Source organism: Hermetia illucens, chromosome 4 (genome assembly GCF_905115235.1).
Source record: "Hermetia illucens chromosome 4, iHerIll2.2.curated.20191125, whole genome shotgun sequence".
In the NCBI taxonomy this organism is placed as follows: Eukaryota; Metazoa; Arthropoda; class Insecta; order Diptera; family Stratiomyidae; genus Hermetia; species Hermetia illucens.
The window spans coordinates 80,761,594-80,787,433 of record NC_051852.1 but is presented as its reverse complement, the minus strand read 5'-3'; the positions used below and the strand labels follow the sequence as shown (position 1 = coordinate 80,787,433).

The 25,840-nt window shown below is 39.8% G+C and overlaps 1 protein-coding gene across 3 annotated transcripts; it reads left to right on the top strand.

Annotated features, from left to right (window-relative positions):
- The first annotated feature begins 133 nt into the window (after positions 1-133).
- On the top strand, positions 134-25,840 carry LOC119653918 (intersectin-1). Of its 3 annotated transcripts, XM_038059077.1 has the most exons (13): positions 134-281; positions 626-962; positions 1,029-1,736; positions 1,789-2,210; positions 11,964-12,237; positions 12,296-12,443; positions 12,499-12,756; positions 12,825-13,402; positions 13,540-13,840; positions 13,931-14,164; positions 14,227-14,500; positions 14,578-14,751; positions 24,703-25,840. In XM_038059077.1, the coding sequence occupies exons 2-13, from the start codon at positions 796-798 to the stop codon at positions 24,711-24,713; spliced, it is 3,549 nt and encodes a 1,182-aa protein (XP_037915005.1). In that variant the 5' UTR covers positions 134-281; positions 626-795; the 3' UTR covers positions 24,714-25,840. The 3 variants fall into 3 exon arrangements, with proteins under 3 accessions (XP_037915005.1, XP_037915004.1, XP_037915002.1); XM_038059076.1 differs by lacking the exon at positions 24,703-25,840 and having other exon boundaries at positions 13,934-14,164; positions 14,578-15,074; XM_038059074.1 differs by lacking the exon at positions 24,703-25,840 and having other exon boundaries at positions 14,578-15,074.

The following is a 25,840-nucleotide window of genomic DNA, read 5'->3' as shown; positions in this document are numbered from 1 at the left end:
ATCATTTAATCTATTTTCCATCACGCATATTGGCAGGGTCCCGAGCTAATACTGAAACCTTCTCACGGTACTCCTTGGCCATCTACCTGTCAACACAGGAGAATGGCGAGCGCCTTCGTCGTCGTCGCATACGGCAACACACCAGTTGTATTGATCAGTGAAAAGTGACGTTTGAAGTTCTTAGGTTTTTTGGCTGTCAGAGAGTTCTCTGCGAGACTCGGTCGAAAATCCTTGTCCGTTTTGTAAATCTCTCGTTTTGTGTATCCAGAAATCGACCACAGGTAAATTCCCCTACAACCCATGCCAACTCGCATGCACCAATCACCAAATTTTACTCGAAAAATGGAAGGGTTCCGTCTTCGATCCGGTGAAGACATTTGAAAACTGACTCCTCGACAGCAAGACTTATCGACTTTTCCATCGTCGCCCTGTCCGTTGTTGTTTTTCTCAATTTACGAGCCCATGATTGCGTGTTTTTCCAGATTTCATCTCGCTGACCGGAAGGAGACGCGCATACATTTCATTTGACTGAATTGTAGAGTTTTCAAGAGCATTACGCCCCAGTGACGACAATGAGTTGATCGAAGTCTCATGTAATTTGTCTTGTCTTGTTCGTTCTGTTTAGATTCGGCTACACTTGGACGGCGGGCGTCGGGCGGACACGGACCGCCAGTTGTAATATCTGCTTCGGACGCTTCTGTGATAATCAGCGCGAGTGCGACCGCTACAGTGCATTTCACTTGAATGCTAGTTGCGTAGAGGAGAAGCTTCCGCCTGAAAGACTGCATAGCGAAAATGAATATAAATAACGTAGACATCTGGGGGATTACGGCCCGCGAGAAGATTAAGTTCCAGCAGCAGTTCAAGTCGCTTCAGCCACAAAATGGAATTGTTACAGGCGCACAAGCGAAAGGCTTTTTCTTACAATCACAACTTCCGCCGATCGTGCTCGGACAAATCTGGTGAGTACTGCGCTCTGCCCCTTAAATACGCCCATTCGTTGACCTAATTTTCTTTTGAATGCTCAGGGCTCTGGCTGACACCGACGCGGACGGCAAGATGAATATCCAAGAATTTAGTATAGCGTGTAAACTTATTAATCTAAAGCTGCGAGGTTTCGAATTACCAAAAGTGCTTCCACCAGTTCTTCTTGCCTCGCTATCGTCAGCCAGTGGCACTCCCTCAGCAACGCCCACGGGCAGCCTGAGTCCCTTGGATCCACTGAAGAAAGTGGACGCAATTGGGACAGCGCCTTTACCAACCGCGATTATTCAGCCCCAACAGCCGCCGCTCATCCCACCCATGGCAGTCGCTGCCCCGATGGGGATGCCCCGGCCAGTCCCGCCAATGGTTCCACAACAACCGCTGGTCCCGGGAACGCACCCTCCACTTGCTGGTGCTCCTCAAATCCCGCTTGCACAATCAGTGGGCATGGTTCCAGGCGTAGCGTCAGTCCCTGCTGGAATGGTACCAATACAACCACCGCTCGTCCCGGCAAGCACCATTGGAATCATGGGGGCGGCCACGGTTCCTCCTGTAATCCCGCCTGCTATTCCGCCGCAGCCGACAGTAATGCCCACAGCTAATGCGTCGCTTATTGATACTACTACAAAAATAGTTTCACCGCCCACCGCAGAAAACTCAAGTGCACTACCCGCACCGCCGACACCACCACAAAGCAATCCACCGAGCCGGAACATGTCGATTTCTGAGCGAGCACCATCAATTGAGTCGCCGTAAGTAGTGACATTGTTACGCCGGGATGTAATAAAACTTGCTTATTTACAGACAAGTGGAATGGGCCATCAAAGGTCCTATCAAACTCAAGTACACGCAGCTTTTCAACACAACAGATCGCACAAGAAGTGGCTTCTTGACCGGCGCACAGGCCCGTAATATTATGGTTCAGACGAAGTTGCCCCAAGCCACACTTGCTCAAATTTGGGCTCTCTCTGACATGGATTCCGACGGTCGTTTGGGCTGTGAAGAATTTGTCTTGGCAATGTATTTGTGTGAAAAGGGGTTGGCAGGTGAAAAGATACCAGTCACTCTACCACCTGACCTTATACCACCAACATTCCGGAAGGGGACATCACGACAAGGCTCAATAGCAGGATCCCGCCATGGCTCGCAGCCTGGATCTCGACACGCTTCAATTTCGTCTCAAGGCGCGACAGCAGAACCAGATCCAGCTGCTGGGTTGCCTCAAAGTAAGTCGAAAGTTTTTATGAGTATTTTTAAGTCATTCCCTTGCATCATATCCAAATGTTATATGTTACTAAGGTTAAATTAGACGAAACTACGATACGCAAAAGGAACGTTGACCATATGCTTTTAGATTTTTCTTTTGGCCCTTGTAGGGCTACCAAATTGTTCTAGCCAATCTTCTGATCCCCGGAACAATTCTTTAACGGAGATGCTTGTGAGTAGTGTCTTTATCCATGTGAAGTGAAAGTTTCGTCATTTCCCATCCGGCACTCTTTCAATTTCTCGATGGCTTCGAGTGTGTTTCGTGCAGTTGTATTCTTGTAAATATTCCCAATTTGCTAAATTACGTAAATAAACGATTGCGCTATGCTGTACGCTGAGGAGTTGGTATCTAATATTTCCCTCATCTAATTAATTTGTTTGTGCATTTTTGATTGATACTTAATACTTCGTAGGGTGAGTTGTGCGCTCTAAGTTTTCCCACGTTATTTAATTTACTTTCCTTCAATACGAAATCAGTATCCGGAAGAAACAGAAACATTCATTGACTTAAGTGAAACTTTTAATTATGACTTGTTATATGGTTGGAGCAAAACAAGCCGAATACATCATATAATGATATCTCCCTAATGCGCGAAGCAATTTCATGGTGTAATTCATTATTAGCTTAGCGACAAGGAGATGACTTCATCTAATGCAAGGTTGAAAATTTCAAAATTCTTTCATATGTTCCACTCCCACATCAAGGCGCATGTCAACTGATCACAACTGTATTTTTCGAGGGGTTATATCGGTATACGTACAGTTTTCGATCATACTCTCTCGCATTCCAGAAGATGCAACAACTACCTCGAACCCATATGTGGATTTTCTACAAATCTAATTGGTGCAAATAATTCCAATTAGGAAAAACTGCTCAACCGATAAATTGCTTCATGGCGAAATCTACAGTAGAAGATTTTGGCACTCCTCTGAAAACCCTATCGTAGACTTCGCATCTATTCCCGATACAGGCCTTTGACTGCGAGACGTTCCATCAGATATATTTAATTTAAGTTCAAGTTCATGGCTTCCAATGAAACCTCTGAAGGGGATACCCTATCCGAACGGATTAGTTTCCAGGGAATGCCAATTGAGTGTAGTGTGTGGATTCTCCGCCAGCTTGGTGGTATTTGTGGAAAGTTGTGTGGAAGTGAGGACAGACTGACAAGATCATTCAAATTCTTATTGAAAAAATATTGGGTTGGGGAGAAAATGATGTCGTATTTGTGATCGAATTTTAACGGTTTATTTAACTTACTTAGAATTATCCGATTTAAGTCAAATATGCACCGTTTTATTCGCAAACTTGTTGACATTTAGAAGACAACTCCATTATCCTCCTCTTATAAAACTCCCCCTCCTTATTTGCAAAAAGCTCAAGACAGCCAGTTTTCGCAAGCCATAGCTTCTGGCGGGTCATCAAAGATGTATGAGGCCGAGCGTTGTCCTGATGGAACACAACATCATTCCTATTGCCCAATTCTGGCCGCTTCTGATCAATCGCCTGCTTCAAACGGTCGAGTTGCTCACAGTAGAGGACCGAATTGAGGGTCTGGATGACGAATTTTTTTCTTGGTGGGTTCCATCTTTGACGCGCTATAACTTAGACTGAAATGTACGATCATAAAACTGTCAAAGAGACACCTGTAGCCCAGATTGTCGTCATCAAATCGCCGTATAGTATGACCCGATGCGATAAGTACAACACAAGATATGTTTAAGTAAAAAGAAAGATGATAGACAGTGAGCTGCCAGATTTATACGACCTGGAAACCAATATTCTACAAACAATTCTCCAAACTCCACCCTCTATTGAGCACAATAGGTTGCCCTCTATCATCAAGGAGGCAGCAACCAATATCCGTTCTAGACCCCCCTATTAGTAAGGAACTTCAAACATATCCGTTTTAAACCGAGGCCCATCCGTTTAATACCTCTGCTGAGCTGTCTACTCTCCTGGCACACGCTATCGCTCCATCCCAGGTAAGCGTTGCCACGTCTTCTTTTTCTACTATAGATACTGCCTTTATAGACTTTCTGGACCGGGTCATGTTCACACAAGTAACCCATTCATCCCAACCTATTGAGCCGGTTTTTATACACAACAAGACGGGCATGGTACCGCTCATAGATTACGTCGTTATATAGGCTGCGAAATTGCCCATACGTATGTAGGGAAGCAAACATTCTCCGGATGAGTCTTCTCTCGAATGCGATAAAGAATTCGCAACTTTTCTTGCTAGGAGTCCAAGTCTCCCAGGAATATACGAAGACTGGCAAGATCATTGTTTTGTACAATAAGAGCTTTGAACCTATGGTGATATGTTTCGAGCGGAATAGTTTTTGTAAGCTGTAATAGGCTCTGTTGGCTGGCAACAAGCATGCGCGGATTTTGTCGTCGTAGCTCTTATCGATTATGATTTTCGACTCTAAATAGGAGAAATTATCAACGGTATTAAACTTGTATTCTCCATTCTGGTTTGACCAGCGCCATTTGATGATGGTTGTTGGTTTTTGGTTCGGTTTTTGGTGCTAACATTTCGATTATGTACTTCCTCTTACCTTCATGAATGTGCATCCCAAGATCATTTTTCCAAGGCCAGGTTAAACAGGACACATGATGGGACTAACAAATGCAGAACCCATTGTGCATACAGCACAGTGCAATACTTCAGTCAAAACATTGCTTACATTGCCCAGTGAGATGCCTAGGGCTTCTACTAAATCTCTTTCACTGGACGATTTTCCAATACGATATCCTTTTTTTCTACGATTTCTGGTGTTGATGTTGTTTTTGGACGTCCTTGACAGGGATCTTCACGGTTTGTTCGACCACGTTTAAATTCAACAAACCCACCCATCTCAATTGAAGGGTAAGAGTCCTTATACACTTTCAACATTCTTTCATAAATTTCCTTTGCTTTTAAACCTTCCAAAAATAAAAATTCAGTCACTACACAATACTTAATTTTTTCCATTGTAAAAAAAATACGGTAATACGTCGATACTCAATGGCTTGTAAACAAAAAAACTGACTTGACAGATTGAAATGAAACTTCACATACTTTGATATGAAGAGTGAATCAACGTTACGTTGGTTAGTAGCACCGACCTCTCTTATCGAATCGCAAAACTTATTAAACAACCTATTAGCCGCGGTTATTGCGTGATCCATTTCTCCCTTATAGGTGTTACGGAGGACTCTTTTATTCCTGGCTTGAATGTTCACTCTCACTTGATTGATTCGGGACACAACTTCAAGAAAAAGAAACGAAAGAACCGTTACACTCGCTAAATATGGCAAATACTGCAATGCCCGAAACGAGAGTTAGCTCTTTCCCCGAAATCTCGCTTGCTAAATTAAACCCGCTTTACAACATAAATGTTCCTTACACAGAATTCAGCGTCTTAATTCGAAAAAAGTGTCAATTTTCTAGGCGAGTTCCAATATTTAAAAAAAAAAAACTAAAACAAAACTCAAAGGGTCAATCAAATTCTAAAAATACACGTCAACTGCAAATAATTTCTTAATGTACCCTATTCTGTGCTGGAATATCAAATTATTTGTCCCGCTAAATAACAATTCGAAAGTCAGTGTAATCCACGATATTCCAATCGAACTTAGCGGTTTTGAATTTTGAGAATCGAAATAATCATTTGCTTCAGCCGGGAGAACCCTGCCTGCGATGCAAACAAAAATTATGAAAGTCACTTTCTATGGATTGGCAATCTCCTTCCAAATTAAACTTACTTATTGCATCCACAAAGTTGAGTACTATTACCTTAAACCAAAGCAATGCACGAACCCGTGGAAGGTTAAGCCGCATTAAAAAATAGTGTAATCCAGACTGCAAAACTAAACGGTGTACACTCTGTAATAGCGGGAGCGCACAGCACTCCAAGGAATATGACCCATAGAAGACGTAGGGAAGCACATCATCCAAATCGTGATTCTGCCAAATATGTTGAAGAAGCAAGCTCAAAAAAGTTGCCTCAATTCAGCAATAGATTCCATATCTTAAAAGTCCTGTCTGACGAGTAAACCATTTACCTAGAGTTCTCGAAGAGGAGAGAATATGAAATGCCGTCCTAACACTAATATCTCTAAAGATCCATCAAGCTGACCAAAAAGAAGACGTACGACCAAATCACACCCACAAATAATAGAAAAATCCCCCCTCCAAAAAGCTAAGCTAAGTTGATGTTGGTGTTCCCTGAAAAACCTAAATCAGGAAAGATCGAATTAGATCCTCAAACCCCCTTCAACTCAAGGGAGCTGCTTAACATAAGCCCCAATAAACAGGACACTGCTTCTATCAAATGCCTGATCTGGATGCAATCGCGAGGCCTTGAAATCCCCATCCAGCGTATCAAGCCACCTTTGTTTCGGCCGGCCTTTTGGTTGCTTATCATCGACTATATTGTCATTGACGCGAAATGCGTGGCCATACCATCGAAGACGTCTTTCTCGAAATTTTTCCACTATTGGTGCAACCCCATATTGATCGTGGATATCCTTATTTCGGATGTGATCAATGTGTGTCACGCCACTAGTCTAACGCAACATCTTCGTCTCCATTACCGCAAGACGCCGTTCATTGTCTTTCATAGTCGACCAACATCCAAAACCATAGAGAGCGGACGACACTGTGGTAAATTTTAGATTTGAGACGTTCGTTGATGCGTCAATCACAAAGAACACCAGTTGTGAAATGCCACTTCATCCAGGTTGCGTTAATGCGTGAAGCAATTTCATAGCGCAGTTCTCCATTGGCTGATAGCGTTGGCTCGAGGTATTTAAATCGCTCAGTTTTGGGCAGATCACTGCCGCTGACAGTGATTGTGTCTGTTTCGTATGGATCGGTCGTCAAAAATTCAGTTTTATTCAGATTCAATCTTGAACCGTGTTGCCTAAGGCGATCATTCTATTATTGGAGAAGTTGCTCGAGATTATTTTTGCTATTTGAAGTTAGGAAAACATAATCTGCATAAAACAGTGTATAGGGCGCTGAGCGTTGGATGTCCCGTGTAACAGTGTCCATAACTAAAACAAAGAGGAGTGTTAAGAGGGCGTTCTCTGATGAACACCAACAGAGACAGGAAGCGGTTTTGCTAAGCACACTTCGAACTTTACTTTTCGGATCGTGGTAGAGCAGTTGGACCCAGCGCACGAGTTCTTCTGGCACGAAGTGTTGTCGTAAAGCATACCAGATGAGTTCGTGTGGCACACAGTCAACCGATTTCTCTATATCTAGAAATACACTTTAAAGAGGGCGATGCTTCTCACAGTGTTTCTTTATGAGTAACCGATTAGCGTGTATTGCGTCGGTAGTTCCGCAGTTCTCAACAAATCCGGCTTGATTCACGGTTATTCAACGATTTCGCGAATACTGTTGTGAAGAATGCGTCCAAATATCTTGATGATATGGAAAAGTAACCGAATCGGCCCGTATTTTGAACATTCTGCTGGATTCTGATTCTGCTGGACTATCTCTCTTTTTTATGTGAAACAAAACCTTATTAGAATCGATTCGATATCTGTCTGTCTGCCACACCCGGAAACGAAAATTGGTGAGAGCGTGTGGTCTGTTGTTCCCTTTACATACAGTAAGTGACGTCATTTTGTGTTAAGTTTACACCTGTATGGCTCACCATATATTTGAGAGATGGTTGCACATTTTTTTTCACGCAATGTGGCCATGTGGGTAATCAACGGCCAATGTCGATGTGCGATGATCTGATAACGAACGGTTTTGCAATCAGTGACGGTTTTAAAATGTCGGCGTCTTATGAGAATATAGTCGATTTGCGTTTTACGATTTCCACTATAAAATGTAAGAAGATGAGACAATCGTTTGATGAATCATGTATTCATAAGTACAAACTCAGGGGTGTCCGCAAAATCGACTGAATCCTCGTCACTCTCATTGCGCGCTCCAAATCCCTTCACCTCATGGTGCCTGTCACCGTTTACCTTTTAACCCACATGACCATTAAGGTCGCCGACAATTATGGCATAGTCATCAACGGGCACGTTGCAAGTCTTTGCACCGAGGAGTTGCCAGAAGGCATCTTTCTCGGCATTAGGTCGACCTGTCTGCGTCGCATACGCGCTGAAAAAGTGAATAGTGCGATCAGCTGATATAATGGTGAGTTTCTCAGCCGGTCATCAAATCGTTCCACTTCTTTAATGGCCTCACAGAAACCTTCTGAGGTGGTATTACCAACAACATTGAGTGTGTGGGCTATCAAAATTGAGAAGCAACTAAACGCCTTCCACGTGTAATAGCAGCGGGAGATTTCAATGAACACAGTATAACATGGGCGAATCAGAATAATGATGCAAAAAGTAAAATCATTCTGCATGCCATTCATCAACATAGTTCCAGGTATTAACCACCAAACCCCTATTTTTCTAGGCCCAAGAAGATCAAGTTACGATGCATCATACTCCCACATCAGCATGTGCCGTCACCAATCTCAATATCATCTCACTTCTACCATTCAAATCCCATTTTTTTTAACTGAAGATTTCTGAAATTGCGGCCTTCATAGACAAATACCATATTCTGATTGAATCCATACAGAAGACGTTAATTCAATCCTTAATGTACATGTGCTCCGAAAACACCGAATTTTCAAGGCTAGTGAAGGACTCGATTTGGTAATTGACCAAATAGTTAGCTGTTACCCGAAATCCAATAGGATGTCCTCGTGGCTTTCTATAAAGTCGATATCTATTCAATCGATGTGGGTTAAAATTTTCAATTTGCACATATCACCAGTAACTAGCTGCCCATCCGGATGCAAATCCAATACTATTGTCTGGTCACCATCGTCTGTTGCTTGGCATTTTCAACGCTCACCATGAGTTGTTATGAGTAACTAAGTAACGAATGTCAATCGACTTTTTATTACTGAACAATTGGATACGAGGGACTTGTGCCTGCTGAACGATGTCATTCCAATTGGTTTTAGTGGTACGTGCACCGAAGTTCACAGCTCCACATCTCAGACTGAGTAGCCCTTTGCACTCTCTTGCTTTGTTCGGTGATCAACTTTTCTCTTAGGTATTTTTCCAGCACCTCGGCTAATTTCAGAGAGGTAGACGCTTCACAGTAAATTTCCCCAGGTGTTATTGATTAATCCGGCCCTATCTACAGGATATTCTCGTTCCTTGGTTGTTTAAAGGAAGTTTGGAGAACTTATGCGGATCCCCTAATTTGGACGACGTTCTTTTCAATAGGATCGGCGGAAGCCGGTGAATGATGGGGTTGCCCATGCGATGGAATAAGGATCCCCCTTTTCCTCGCCGATTCATATCCTTTATTTGCATTTTGGGCTCCAGGTAGATTTTTCCGGATATGGTTATTCTCTTCATTTGACACCTGTCGTTAACAATTATTCCGATAATTAAAAATGATGCGCTACACAAAGGAAGAACACGTTGCTGATGTAAGAGCCTTTTATAAAAATGGGTAAAGTTCCGTTGAGAATACTAGCGGTATTTTCAGTCGTCGAAGTGCACCTAATGTACCAACAACAACAACTGGAAAAGCAATCAACAATTCAGAAGGGACTTGGTGGATTATAGACGCTAAGTCTTCTGGGCGCCAAAGTACCGGGCAGTCTTTAAAACAAGGTTGTCGCTGAAAACCCTGACTTAATTCGACATCATTCACGACAGCTTAAAATTTTGCAGGCTATATAGCGAACAGAAGACTGAATGGCGACGAATTGGCATGGTCTCAATTGAACGGTATGTGGCTTCAGAATTACTCATCTAGTAATCATGAATCAATCGATGTATTGCCGAAACTTCAATGTCAACTGATCTCCAAAGTCGAACGATTTCTTTGAAGTATCGTGAAATATCTGGCCTACGCGAATAAATCATAGACAATTAGTGAGCTCAAGCCTAAGAAACAACGTATCATCTGTGAGATTAAATCACATATTTGTCAAAATGTCATCGAAAATTTCTTTACGAGCTGGATGGTCAACTCACTTGGAAAGCTTTTCACATGCTAGTTTTGATCATTTGAGTTACTTGTTTCAATTTCAGCAATGCGCCTTCTAGAGATCATGACATGGGCGCTCAGCTTTTTTTTGTACCTCGCCTAATCTGCCCTTCCCGTATTCAGAAATGGAGTAGTTAGAGGTATATCCATGTCTACTTCGAAATTAATACGTCTATGATCTGAGAGCATGATATCTTTGGATACCTTTTATTCGCCGACAACAGCTTCTATATCAAGGGATGCTGCCGTGATGTTGATGTCCTCTCACCTGACTGCATTGAAGAAAGCGGACTCATTACTTAAGATTTGGAGTTCAGTTTTTACCAGATACTCTAATAGTTCCGATCCGCTCGTTGAGATTTTAGAACTTCCCAGCAGATATGGTGGGCATTTTCACCATACCCTGCTATTATCCCCATACCTATTCTCTTAGAATATTAGGTACCTCTAATGGATACTCCACTAGGAACCTTCTCCTCATCATAAGGAAAATGAGCAAGGCATTAAAGAATCTTCTTATTTCTTGATCGATCTATGTAATGATGACACCACAACAGTCTAGTTTGCCAGAAAATTCAATATTCTGGTTAATTTGACTGTTGTGGTGATTGTTAGCCAAGATAGCCTGGAGGTGTTTTGAAATCACCCTCTGATTTTCCCATTAATAACCAATGGCTCTTCTATAAGGTAACTTGGTTATTGCCGCAGCTTCTTAATATCCGGCTCAAGAACGACAATAGTAAGTAAATCTCCCGGCATATCGGCTCTCTCCTGGTGTGCTACCTATTAGAATCCAGGTGAAGATGTTGAGTTTATTCCGGATACCAGTTCCAGAGCCTCGTTGTCATTTCGCTCCTCCTCTGGAGGCCATAGAAAGCAGTTTTGAACGATGACAGTTGAGAGACTTTCTTCAACGTTAGTTCCGCACCCTCCCCAATATCGTTGAGGGACTAGTAGTACTGTCTGAGACAGTCGTTCGTTTAGTTAGTTAGCTGTAACATTGTACATTATTCACCTACCGACTCAAAACCAAATTTGATGCGGCGGGATGCCGGCTGAATTTGGGGCCCAGGAGCTAGAATCCGAATGCCGTTTCGGTTTGCCATTAGTCACAGATGCCCCGGAGGATCTTTCCTCTCATCTTTGGCACAAGCCGAAATTTGCCCGAAGGCAATTTGCCTGAAAGCGGTTTGCCAGAAGGCGCTTTGCCTGAGGCGGTTTGCTCGGAAGCGTTTTGTCCAAAGACGGTTTGCCTGGAGGAATTGTTTTACTAGAAGGCGGTATGCCCGGAGGCTGTCTTTTGCTCGAAGACCGACGCTTACCCGTGGCTAAGACTTAGCAATTGCCGCTCGAGCCCACTTTGTTGTTGTTTAGGCTGGGGAGTTAAGATCACCAAAGGACTACTGCCTTGTGTTTGCCTTTAGCCATTGCTTTGCCAGAAGGCGGTATTTCCTAGAAGATTTCCCTTTCTGAGCTCCTTCACAACGAGAGTGTAAGTATCGCCGAGCAAGGTATATTTTGGGTCATAAGAAATTCGATATTTAATTGAATGCTAAAGAAATCTTGGGATTGGTGATCGACCCAGAGTGAAATTTGAATTTATCTAAAATTGTTTTTGGATCGAAAGTTGTGAATGCTGTTTAGTAAAATTGTGGATATAGCAGTAATTGATTGATCCATTTTTTATTCAAGCTTCCTTTGAAGATAAACGAAAAGAAAATTTCGATAAAGGACAAGCGGAATTAGATCGACGACGAAAATTACTCTTGGATCAGCAGCGCAAAGAGCAGGAAGAACGGGAACGGAAAGAACGTGAGGAGGCAGAGAAACGCGAGAAGGCACGCCTTGAAGCGGAACGCAAACAGCAGGAAGAATTAGAACGTCAATTGCAAAGACAACGTGAAATCGAACAGGAGAAAGAAGAACAACGTAGACGAGCTTTAGAAGCCAAAGAGGCCGCCAGAAAGTAAGTTCTTAACATAGTGCACATCTCCGTGACAATAATGTTTGTTTTATTCACGTAGAGAATTAGAGCGGCAACGACAGATAGAATGGGAAAATCAACGCATAAGCGAAATGCAACTGCAGCGCCAGCGTGAGCAAGAGAAAGTGTTGAAGCTGAAAGCTCAGAATCAAACTTTGAACATAGAATTAAGTACTTTAAACGAAAAGGTAATTGGTCAATTAAAACAAAAATTGCTTATTCAGTTTTGTTTCTCAATTTTAGATTAAAGAACTTTCACAGAAAATTTGTGACACACGAGCAGGAGTGACAAATGTAAAGACGGTTATTGATGGAATGCGCTCGACCCGCGACACCCAAATGAGCGAAATGGCCCAATTCAAGGCTCGAATAAAAGAACAAAATCAGAAATTGCTTCAATTAACTCAAGAGAAGGCTAAATGGGATTCGAAAATGAAAATGAACCAGTTCGCTGATGCAGCTAACCAAGAACAAATGAATGCTGCGTTTGCTAATAAACAGGTACGAATTGAATATACTTTTTCCAATAATTTGTATTCACTAAACCAAAATCCGATTCACATTTCCAGATTATAATCAATCAATTAAAGGACAAAATTGAAAACATTAAGGTTGAAATTGAAACGAAGAAAACAGATATTGACTCTAACAACGTTCAAATGACAGAACTTAAGGCTGAATTAGAAACATTAATAGAAAAATGCGAGGAATTGTATAAGACCTATGATCAACATCGTACTCAAGTGCTGGAACTGAAGAATAACAAAAAGAACGAATCATACAATGCGGCATGGGAGACGGCGGCAAATGCTTGGCCAACAGAACCTGAAGTTACTACAAACAATATGAATGTTTCGTATGCCGAACCAGCGCACGAGATACCGAATCATGAGGGATACATAAAACACCGCGCTATATATGAATTCAATGCACGCAACCCAGATGAGATCAGTTTTCAACCAGGTGATATTGTTTATGTGCCGATCGAACAAAACGCCGAACCTGGGTGGCTAGCTGGAGAAATTAATGGACACACTGGCTGGTTCCCCGAATCTTATGTAGAAAAAATTGACGATACATCGACTAGCAATATGCTAAGTAGTATTAATACTCAGGACACATACATTGACAATAATCGACATTTAGAGTGAGTATTTTGTTATAATATCGTTACCGTCATTTGAACGTATAATAGCCACGCTCATAGAGTGGAATTTCAGCTCATCAGTACCCTGAATATATATGTATGTATAATAATATTGTAAATTTGCCTTTTATATTTAGTAACATAGCGGAGGTAACAGAAACGACGACAATATCGAACGTAAATGCAAATGACCAGGAACAACAACAAGAACTCACATATAACGGGGATGTAGAATATTATGTAGCAATGTATCCATACGAGTCGGCGGAGGTGGGTGATTTGAACTTCAATGCTGGCGAAATAATTATGGTTACGAAAAAAGAAGGAGATTGGTGGACGGGAACGATTGGCACACGCGTCGGTATTTTTCCATCGAACTTTGTACAAAAAACAGACGTAAGTGATAACAACGCTACCCCGGCAGTACAAGAAGCGGAGGTAATGACATGATTATTTAATATTAAACGATTAATTCTTACCCAAACTATTTTCAATGGCTCATACCAATAATTCTAATTTTATTCAAAGCAGATAACAACGAATAATACCACGACAGAAGTGATGGAAGAGAAAGTGGAAATCCACGAGAGTAACACTGGCAAAGAAAGTCTCCAACAAATCACTTCTACGTTGGCGGATGACGCTAAAAATCAGGAGGATCTGGACACGGAAGTTTCACAAATCAATACACAACAAAAGAATGCTGATCAGACACAAGAAACGTATAGTCGACCAATGTCTAGAACTTCATCCATGACTCCAGTATGTTGAAATGGTTTTTCAAGTCAACCATCCTGTTCTTCAATTGTTTTTTATTCGTACAGGGCATGCGTGGCAAAAAACCTGAAATAGCCCAGGTTATAGCTCCTTATGAGTCCACCAGTCCCGAACAGCTATCACTACAACGTGGGCAGTTGATTATGATTCGTAAAAAAACCGATTCTGGCTGGTGGGAGGGTGAATTACAAGCCAAAGGACGACGTCGGCAGGTTGGTTGGTTCCCTGCGTCGTATGTGAAAATTTTACAAGGTGGCCGAAACAGTGGACGCAACACACCCGTTTCAGGAAGCAAAATTGAAATGACGGAGACAATTTTAGGTAGGAAATAAAAATAACTTTTTTTCCTTTGCTTTACTCTAACTAATCGGAACATTTCTATCCGTCGGATGATTCAGATAAAGTAATTGCACTATATCCGTACAAAGCACAGAACGACGATGAACTTTCTTTCGACAAAGATGATATCATAAGTGTTCTTGGAAGAGACGAACCGGAATGGTGGCGAGGGGAATTAAATGGACTGACAGGATTATTCCCAAGCAACTACGTCAAACCATTCGTTTCTTCGGGTAAGAAAACTGGCTAGAAAATTCATTTCGTTTTCCATTCCTTTTCAAACTAGAATTTCGATATATATTTTCGTTTTATTATAAATTGACAAACATAAATATCTATTTTGCTCGAGCTCGACATTGCAATTCTTATCATACCTAATTAGTATGTTTTTCTCTGTTTGATCCTCAAATGGTGAAAATACTTGATAGTAGCTGTTTTTCTTTGGTTTCGAATCGTTGTGATAAGCTACATATGAGTAATTTTTATTTTATTTTATAAGATTGTAGATACAATGTACTATGGTATTAAATGCGAATATAATATTATTTTTTTCTAAGTTTTGTTTGCAATGTTTGTTTTGCTTATCATTTGGTGAGTTCCTCGAATGCAGATTTAAGTTGGCCATCAGAAAATAGCTTTTGTTTTGTTAATTGTAAAGTGGAAGGGAATGAATAGCATTACGTATTCCGCAGCTGATTGCATATTTTGTCATCTACTAAACTCAGCGGAACTAGGAGTACATAATCAAGTGGTGGCATATCAAAAACCTTTAATATTTACTTTGGTTTTTGTTGTAGCACATTTCCTATAAAACAGATACCATATTGTATAATATTCGAAAAATTATAGGGTTTTGGAAAAAGAAAATTACATTAGTTGTTACGCAGCGTAAGCTTGTGGCTCGAAGTTGAGGATAATTTTCTACGAGCACTGGAATGCAATCCTGATAGGGCTTTTGTGACATGGTAATGAGATACTCTAGAAGCAAAGTAGAATCTACTTACCTTTAACTAGAACATATGGCACAGTGTTGCAACCTTGAAGACCGTAATAAGACCTAGAGTTTCCAACAACATATAGCATTTCGGCAGCAAGAGAGGTCTTTATTCGAGAATTATAAACCCTAGTTGGCTTTCTACTTCTACCCAAACTTCGGGTGCTCAAATTTAACAATATAATATTGACAACATTTCAAGCAAGGGCAATTAAAAATGTCGGTGGGTTCCATTCCCTGCAATCCAAATAGTTTGCTGCACCTGCAACCACCGACGGAGGATGTAATTTTAGGATAGTAGACTTCATATATGTCTTGTGGAATCTCATCTTTGGTGGATAGAGTGCCTAATCTTCTTTCTTAAAAAGAATGCAGAAATTAGCAGTTTTGCCACGCTCAGATCTCAGTTGTCACATGAAGTCTCTATATTCCGTATAATATGATTAACTCCTTTCATAATTAGTAAAGAAACATTTTCTTTCTTCTTTGGGACATATTTTAAATGGAAGGCTACTTCGGCATTCGGGTAAGATACCTTCTGAGTTGGTTAGAGGATGAAATTGATGATGAAAGGTAATGGAATGCCGTAATCAAATAAATCGGTGTTTCAGTTTCCTAAAGAACAGAAACGACGGTGATAATTAATTTGATTTGAATAGTGATCTTTCTGAAAGGCGCTAATTCTATTGACACAAAATTTGATGGGGTTTGTACTATGGATTCCACGCATGCGATGAACGACACACCTTGAGTTAAAAAAAGCCAATTTTTGAAAATTGTTTTCTCAGTTCCTTTATTCGATATAGTCACGCAACTTTTTTAGCAATTAATCTATCTTTTGAGAGTACCAAATTTGTTCTTAATTCTCATCATTTAGATATTTTATGTTGACACGGTGAAAAGTAAGGCAAAGCAAGGCAGGTCTGTACCAGAAACTTGAAAATGAGTTAAAAGTTAAAGGTGCCAATACACTAACTTGACATAAAAAACGACCCCTTTTTTATTTTCTTTGCACCCAAATACACAACATTTTTTCCGAGTTTTTAGTTTAATTGTTGTAGAGCATCTTAACAAATAAAACGCATTAAGATTTATTCAAATCTGGTTGAGTAGATCTCGAGATTAACTGGGGGCAGTTGAAAAGGCGTCATCTTGAGAAGAAGGCATTTAAAGTTTTTGATGTTTTATTTTCTGAGTTTCTTATAATAGAACTTTATCACTTACAATTGATAAATCTGCTATCCATGGGACATGCCAAAGTAAGCCCTCTTCTATGTAAGCTGATAACAGGAAAAATCCGTATTTTAGAAAAAGGGAACGCCCAATCGGGGCCGTGCGAAGAGTGGAAAACATGCTCACGCCCAAAACCATTTACACTGCTTTAAAGTTCAAAATTTTCCAAAATGTTTTAAGAAGTCGTTTTAAAATTGGTATTTTCATCATGCTTAGTGGTTTGAGCGCTAGACTGTCGCCGTCGTTAGGATGTTGAATGAAGTGCTCCAACACAAGGTCTAGATCTAATTGGATTGTCGCGTCAACGATTATTATTAATGTAGACAGAGAAAAGGAGATTCCGAGAAACCCAGATATAAAATATAACGGACCACCTTCTCATAAACTATCCACCCTTTTCAATATACAGTATAATCTGGTTATGACGTAACTCAAGGGAACTACAAGTAGAACGTTATAGCCGATAATAGGCTTAATCCGATATATGAAAAAAGTTATATGGCTTTATATGCGTTTTCTGTTTTTAATTTGTGGCTTTAGAGATAGCCATCTATCATAAAATTATATTATGTTATATTATGTCAAAGATACATCTTCCGCGAGCTCATTTGTTGCTAAAAATGTTATCAGGGCTCGCTTTGGTAGGTAGCTTTACTTTTCTGCATTTTTTTATTTTCGCAAATACATATTCCTCCTTTCTTCTGAGTTTAGCTTTTAAATCATTGAGAAGCTACCATGGATTGATATAGAGAGTTTAATGGATAAAAAATTAAATAAGTAACATTAAATTATCCCCCTCTAATTGAATTCGATGTAAATTGCAAGATAGCGGAACTCGAAAATTTGAAAAAGAAATCAGGGTGATGCGCATACATGAGAACCAAGCGATCCCGATATTTACTCAAATAAACTTAAAAATGTTGTATGTATTATCAACTTTTTGAAATTGACCGAAAAAAGCTCTTTCAGTTTCTTAGTAGCCTGAAAGATAGTATCGAGCGTAATACTAGGAAGTTTCGTGAAAATCTTGCTATTAGTTGCAACAATTCAAGCTTACCAATTTTGCACAAATTTACTGCATCTTAAACCATAGAAATAAGATGCTGACTGTTTAGATGAATTTCTGCCAATAATGTTGAACTGTTAGTGTGAAGAGTATGAAGTTGGCTATTATCGATACAGTCCTTTTCAATGCAAATTATTTGTGTAAATGGCTGTTGAAAAGGAATGCATAATTCGATGTTCAACTGCGTACAAGCGCAACTATCATGCATTCAAGGTTCCTCATATAAGGAAACACAAAGCCTTTCATATCTGAAGCACTCAGCTTCCGGTTTGCCGACTTGCTTTATCTTTTTTTAAGTAGGTCTTTTTCACTATCTGGTTGGTTTTTGGTCGTAATGTCTCGGTTGCAATTGATAACTTTTACTTAAACATTTCCATAATTTTTTTTATTTTATGGAACTTGTTGGACATTGCCCACTTGTTTAGCTTTGTTGGCCACATATTGTCTCTTGTTTTCACTTAATTGTTCGATCGCTTTCTCCTGTTATATCGAGGGCATACATTTTTCCCGATCGAAACCGGCCTTTATTAGAGCATATTGTAGAGCCTATATATCATTGAGCTATTTTCTGTGCTGTGGTATGTGCAGAAATAGCTATTATCTTTATCTGAGTTGTTGTATTTGAGTTTGCCGTTGTTATTTATAATCCGCAGGTCTAAGAATGGTAGTGATTTATTTTCTTCCGTTTCCATAGTAAATTGGATTTTTGGGTGCATTTTGTTAGTCTTGGCTGAAATATTATATTTGCAAGCTTTTCCGCTTGGACTATGGCACGTCGTTGACAAATCTCAACTTTATTCTTCTTACCCCTCCGCGTGGTTCTGTAGAATTTCCCTCTGATAGTAAAATAAATTTTATTCATAAAAAGTGATGATAAAGTTAGACATGTTTTCACGGTTCTTCTTCATTCTAATGTTCTACCGAGTTCGCTGAGCGAGGCTAGTAGGTATCTTCTTTTTTTTCTTTAGCCTTTGTCCCGTTCGCAACTGGGGTTGGCTCAACGTTATCGGTTGCGCCATTTTATTTTATCAAAGGCCTAAACTGGATGTAGTTGTGAGGGCTTCAAATCACCACCCAGTGTATCAAGTCACCGTTGTTTTGGCCGGCCTTTTGGTCGCTTACCATCAACTTCCTTATGGTGTGTTTGCTGTATATATCTCCTAAGGCAGCAAATTCACGGAGTAATCATTTTGCACTATTGTATTGTATTGTACAGGCTCAGGCAAGAGCACCCAGGAGGTAAGCAATTGGAATGCCTGTATATATATATAGGGTTGAGGAAAAAGAAATGTCGTATTTTGTCAATAGGTGGCGACACTTGAAAATATCTTGTGTTGTACTTATCGCATCGGGTGATTCTATACGGCGACAATCTGTGCTACAAGTGTCTCTTTCACAGTGTTGTGATCGTACGTTTCAGTCTCAAGTTATAGCGCGTCAAAGATGGAGTCCACCAAGCAAGAAATTCATCATATTTTACATTTTTACTGCCTGAGAGGTAAAAATGCAACGAAGGCGGCCCGAAAAAATTGTGAAGTTTATGGGCCCGATACTGTAACGATTCGCACCGCACAGCGTTGGTTCCATCGATTTCGTTCTGGTGTAGTGGATGTCGAAGATACACTCCGTACTAGTAGGCCAATCGTCGTAGAAACCGATAAAATCGTCGAAACCATCCAAGTAAACCGGCATGTGAGCATTCGCTCGATTGGCCAGGAACTGTGTATAGACTATAAAATCGTTTGAAACCATTTGCAGAAGATTTGATTCCAAAAAAAGCTGGATGTTTGGGTGCCACATGAGTTGACGTAAAAATAATCTCTTCGACCTAATCAACTCCTGCGATGTACTGCTGAAACGGAACGAATTCGATCCATTTTTGAAGAGGATGGTGACTGGTGATGTAAAGTGGATCACGTACGACAATCTCAAGCGAAAAAGATCGTAGTCGTGGCGTGGCGAGCCGGCTCAAACCATCGCCTAGCCCGGATTGACGGCCAGGAAGGTTTTGCTGTGTTTGGTGGGATTAGAAGGGAATCATCCACTATGAGCTGCTCAACTATGGACAGACTCTCAATTCGGTCTCCTACTGTGAGCAACTCGACCGTTTGAAGCAGGCGATTGACCAGAAGCGACCAGAATTGGTCAATAGGAATGATAATTGATGACCCGCCAGAAGCTACAGGAGCTCGGATGGGATGTGCTATCGCATCGAACTTGGCACCAAATTATTACCATCTCTTCTGGTCCATGCAAAACGAACGCTCTTGGTGCTACTACGTTGCGCATATTTAACTTAAATCAAATAATTCTAAGTATGTCAAATTTCGATCACAAATACGACATATATCAAAACGTGAAAATAAGCTTCCCATATGGACAAGTGGAAAAGCGTAAAGGCCACTAGACACCGAATGACAGAAAGTCAAAACCAAACAAACCAAACCAACCATACTGCAAAATTTGTCCTTAATTTTCAAATGTAAAGGTAATCACATTTTCAATGGTATTGCCACAAGAAATATGATTACATAACGTCATTGTTTTCTAAAACAGCATAACGTCTGTAGATCTTGAAGGTATCGAAATTAAATTTCTGGAGTGGTGAACACCCGAATCCAACCACGACGTGTGGAAATTCATAGGCGTGGCTACAGCTACGGCCACATCTCTAAAATACAGTTTCCTATAAGAAAGCCATGAAAAAAGAGATTTCCTAAAAGGGGAGAATGTGGAAGAAAAAAGAAGTGGTTTATCATCGGCCTTTTCCGCAAGAGTGAAAAGAAGGTCCGAGCAGTTGAATGCTCCACGAAACTCGGTAAACAAGTGCCGATGCTAACTGTACAACGGTACATTCGATCAACCGAATAGAAACTTTCGCAGTGTTCCTATTAATCCTGTAACACTTAGATGCTGCAGGGGTTTCAGGAGATGCCTACACACCACCACACAATAGTTCAGCTAGAGGTCAAAACTCGAAAATATGCATAGTATCTAATCTGTGATTGGTTGACATCCAATCCTTCTCTATTGGCGATACTTCATTGTGGTATAAATACTTCCGCAACAAAAAAATTTTTACCTGACTTCCTCACTCTCGGAAGTTGACATTTCACATTTTCCGTGAGTACCGGGTTATCTGTGATTCACTACCTTTCTTCTTCTTCGAATGCTTCTTTGCGTTCGTTTTGTGGATAAAGTGATATTTATTCAAGTTACTTAGTAATGGAAATTCATGATGCAGCTATGTACTCCATTTTGAGCAATAATTAATTAAATTTATTAGGTTTTATTAATTATACCGATGCTACGCGTTGTCTACTTTACCCTTAATTTCTGTTTTATTTTTTTAAATAAACTTTCAAAAACCTACCCGGACAGTGCGGGACATGATTTTTTTTAAATGAAAACTCATTTTCTATATATTAAAATAATATATGTACTAGCTGCTCCTTTTTGCTCCTTTAGTTTATACACACCTGCAACAATATAGGCGTCACAATACTACGCACTCTACGAATCGGGCCTTTACCTAAATTTGCCCTGTTTTTCAAGGTATAAAGTGTTTGAAATTTGGCGTCTCCTGAATGGCACAGAACTAGATAAAAGGAAACAATTTTAGAAAACATGTTAGCGGAGTTGCTTGATTTAGAGGATGTGCACGTTAGTGATATTGATTGCCGCGTCAAAAACATATGCAAAAGGATTGTTGGGTTTTGAAAAAACTGTTGTAGATCAAGAGAAAAAATGAAAAGCAAGCATTCAAATTGGTTGGATGTGACGGAAATTGCAATTCTGCCTAAACATGCAACATGTCACAGACGGCATCAACAAATGACCGGTCTCATAATCAGTGTCGAACTGGTCAACTGCTGAAGCGTTTTGCGGTGTGCAGTCAACGTTATAACCGAAGAAGATTAACGCGATTGGCGAAAGTGACAGTTCCATTCAAAGATCGATTGACTATAATGCTCTTGTATTTGGTTTGTCGCCCTTGCATGCATGGATAAGGTTTTTTGAAAATTTGATCCATGTTGCTTACAGGATGGAATTTAAAATGTGGTAAAGTATATCCGTGAAAAACCAAAACTTTTTCGAATGTAGGAAAAATAAACTACAAAGTGATTTTAAAGAAATCTTAGGCCTGAGAGTAGATAAATCCCGAGGCGGAGGTAACGGTACTTGGAATGATGGAAACACAACAACGGTATCTTCGCAAATAACTGGAATTCTTAAAGCCTTAATTAAAAGATGTGTTCCTACTTAAGAGTGTTTGTCGTCAGATTACAAAATATATACCAGCAGATATATGAGTTTGCTATAGAAACAGAGCAACTCCTTGTGAAAGAATTTCCGTGGTACATCCTTCCTACACAAGGTTTTACTACATGGCTATACCATAAGAGAGCATGCCCTATTACCAATTGGAGAGCTTCCCGAAGAAGCAGTAAATTTAACTAATAAGGATTTCAAGGCTTTTAGGCACGATCATACTCGTAAAATGTGACTTAAAACAACTAAGATCTCTTGAATAGGCTTTTGTTAAACTCTGATCCTTTTATTGCTAGCTTAAGAAAATTCCCACGAAAGGAAAAGCCTATTTCAAGGAAAACAGCTCTTGAATTATTATTTGTATTCTGTTCCTTTTGTGTGTACACTTTGTCTATTTCCATATTGTGTAATTTTTTAATTATTGTTTATTGGGAATTTTCAGGGTCTTTCGTATACTTTATTAGGATATTTACATTAGGTTTTGATGGTTCTTGTTAACTGCTACGAAGGGTTTTGCCATTTTTTTTAACTGGCTGTCTGTCTGTCACTGGCACTTTTCTCAGAAACGGCTACACCGATTGACACGAAAGGTGAGAAGGTGGGAACTGTGGACCCCCAGACATGCAGTGAGTGATATCCTTCTACGTTGAGATTTAGGGGGGCCCATACATGTAAAAGCGAGGTGTAAAATTTTTTTTCACCGAATATAGTCATGTGGGATGTCAAATAAAAGGTTTCAGGATCAATACTTTTCGAAGCCAGTCTTTTTTGTTTTGAAATTTATTAGAAAGGCGGGGAGTAGGAGGGGTGGAAAATTATGATTTCTTTAACGGAGCCATTCTCAGAAACTACCCACCCGAAAAATCTGAAAAAATTCATGAAGTTACCTCTATGTGGTGCCCAGACGTCAAAATACTCTCCATATCGATACCTGTTCAAATTAAGTTAATAATAGTATATTACGTATACATAACGGGCTGCGTACAAATGGGATAGTTCTATACTCAAATATACTCACAGAAGAAGCAAACAAAACCTTTCATACCTGAGGCGCCCAGCTTCCGGTTTCCCGACTTGTATAAATATGTATAAGTTTCTATAGTGCATACGCATTTTACTTACACAGCCTACCACTAGAATGCAAATAAAATTATTTTAAATAAACCATAGCTCAAATTCAACCGATAATTAATTATAACCTTACCGCCAAAGGAGTTGAACCACCGTGCATCAATTCTCTTTCTATTTCCAGTTCGTAACTAACCTATGCTCTAAAGGAGTCTTGTTTTGAACGTTTTACGAATCTGTTATGTTCACGCTGTGAGTTCCGGAAATTAAACCAATTTTCAATTTTCAATCTTTTTACAAGCACGTTGGCATGAAAAAATAGGGCAAGCCTTTTCAAAGAACTCCAAAAGTGTACGATTCAGAATTTCCAATTCATCTTCTAACGCCAAGGAGTCCTTAGTAGCCTAGAAAGCTGCACTTTATTGCCACGAAGTTCATTGAACTTTGTCCAATCCGTTTTTTTAGGGTTCCGGCTGTGTATTACTGACTGTTCACCTGCAGTAGACAGACTGAATTCTTGGTATCAGTAATCCTACAGTGAAACTTCGTCTAGCACCCGTCAGTCTGTAACCCTATAGTGAAACTTCGTCTAGCACCCGCCAGTCTATAATCAATTTTCTATCTCCCTCTCTCTCCACCATTGAAGTACAGATTGTTAGGTCAATTACTTCACATCTAATCGATCCCACGAACGTAGTGGCGCACCCTATGTTTGCAGCTGAGGCTAGCTGAAGTAATGAAATCAAATAGCTTCTCTCCTATGGGATTGCATTTGATACTGGCCCAACAAATATGTTGAGCGTTCGCATCGTTACCTATGAAGAGTTCGAGACTACTTGATTCTGCATACGCTAGCAGGTCCCATAGTTCTTGCGCCGGTAGAGAATACAAAGAATCATACTGTAAACAAGCAGAAGCAACTATCATGTTTTTCCTCTCACTCAACTGATTCAATGCCACAGATTCTATTAAATCAAACCCATGGCTTTTGCACCAGGAAAATATAGAGGTAGTCCCACAGCTTTGTCAACCTCGTTGGCAGCAGATAGGAGGAGGCTTTGCCACGCTGCAAGTGAATTTGACTAACCTTTTGCTTTTAGACATAAGTTTAGCTTAACGTATAATGGCAAACGGTTAGAACCGTATGCCATGTTTGGTGTGCGACTGTGTTTTGTCACACCATACCCCCAGAGATTAGATCCTTTCTTTCTCTGAGTTCCCGTTACGCAGAGCATTCGTCTGTTTTCCACTTAACACGTTCGGCGGTTTGCGTAGATCCGATTAGTTCCATTCACGTCCCTTTTTATCAGCCTGCTTCGTAAAAGGTGTAGGAGAAGTTACTAACAGATAGGATTTACTCGTCGCCAGTGCGTGATCGCTCGCACTGATTTGATCACCTCCCGGCAAACCGGTCATAATTCCCGCGGGACGCGCGGATATGGGCTCTGGTGCCGAGCACATTAAAGCATTGCCCACCAAAAATACGTTGGTTAATTTCAACCCCAATATACGGTAACTTGCTTTTTTCAATATATATTAATTTCATTCCAGGTAATGTGTAACATGGACATTTGGCCATCCGTAGATCTATCCAAATATGCAGAAATAGGATCGTAGCATGATATGTTTTCATCTGAGCCATGCAAAGCATAAATAAACTGAACACAATATAATAATAATCAGCGCATAAAAATCTTCCTACAGAGAGCGAGATAAGAAAAATATTATACCCTTAACTAAAAGAATGTTGTTAGAATGTTAGAAATCGTTCATAAAGTTAGTTATGTTCTGTAAAATAAATTAAAATTCACGTATAATACTATTCATTTCCATAGAAAGTTGATAATATTATATGCCGTACTCATATGTATACATATGTACTTATATCAGTAGTGGACGCCTCAGTTTTATTTCAGAGTGTTATCGTTACATTGAAACTATTAATCATTTCTTGGATAAGAATGCAGAAAGAATTAACGGAAAGATGTTCATCGAATCGTATGTTTACAATGAACTAACACACTACATGTTTTATGTTCAACGTCTTAAGACCTTGTTTTGTCATTCTATGAATATTATCAAAGAATTTTGAACAGCGCAATAGTTGATTGATACACACATGCGAAATTCCGTTGCTATCAGTAACATGTTCAGCATTTTAGATTGTAAAATAGAATTAAAACATATGATTATACTTAAAGTAATAAAAGAATTTCATTGAATTAATGCTTCAATCCAAAGTTATGTAATAATACATCTTCAAAAAATATAATATCATAAAGTTATATTGGTCGGTATATTGGGAGCAAAATTATATCTAGAGCAATATTAGATTTGGCGATCCTTATATATATAAAATGCGTCACTCTAACTATTGTTTAATCATTTCAATTCAGAAAAATTATTAATTAATATTTTATTGTTACATGTTAATTGAATATATGAATTCTCCTCATGTATCGTCGCAAAATATAAGAATAACGCAAAATATAGAATTTAACGCAACACAGCAAGCTGTCTACCGTTATCTGTATGTCGCAAAAATTACTCATGATTATAAAAGAAGACATAGCAAAGGAATTTCCCAATTCACAATGCTTTGAATTGACAAAATTACATAAACATAGTCTTGTTAAACGTATTATGTTATAAGCTTAAAAGGTAATATGATAAATATCTGCAAAATCGA

Bases quoted from the DNA above. Each gene is read 5' to 3' on its own strand.
- LOC119653918 (XM_038059074.1), top strand. From the start codon at position 796: ATGAATATAAATAACGTAGACATCTGGGGGATTACGGCCCGCGAGAAG. The intron at 1,737-1,788 runs GTAAGTAGTGAC...GCTTATTTACAG, and splicing joins GCACCATCAATTGAGTCGCC to ACAAGTGGAATGGGCCATCA. The intron at 13,841-13,930 runs GTAATGACATGA...TTTTATTCAAAG, and splicing joins CGGCAGTACAAGAAGCGGAG to CAGATAACAACGAATAATAC.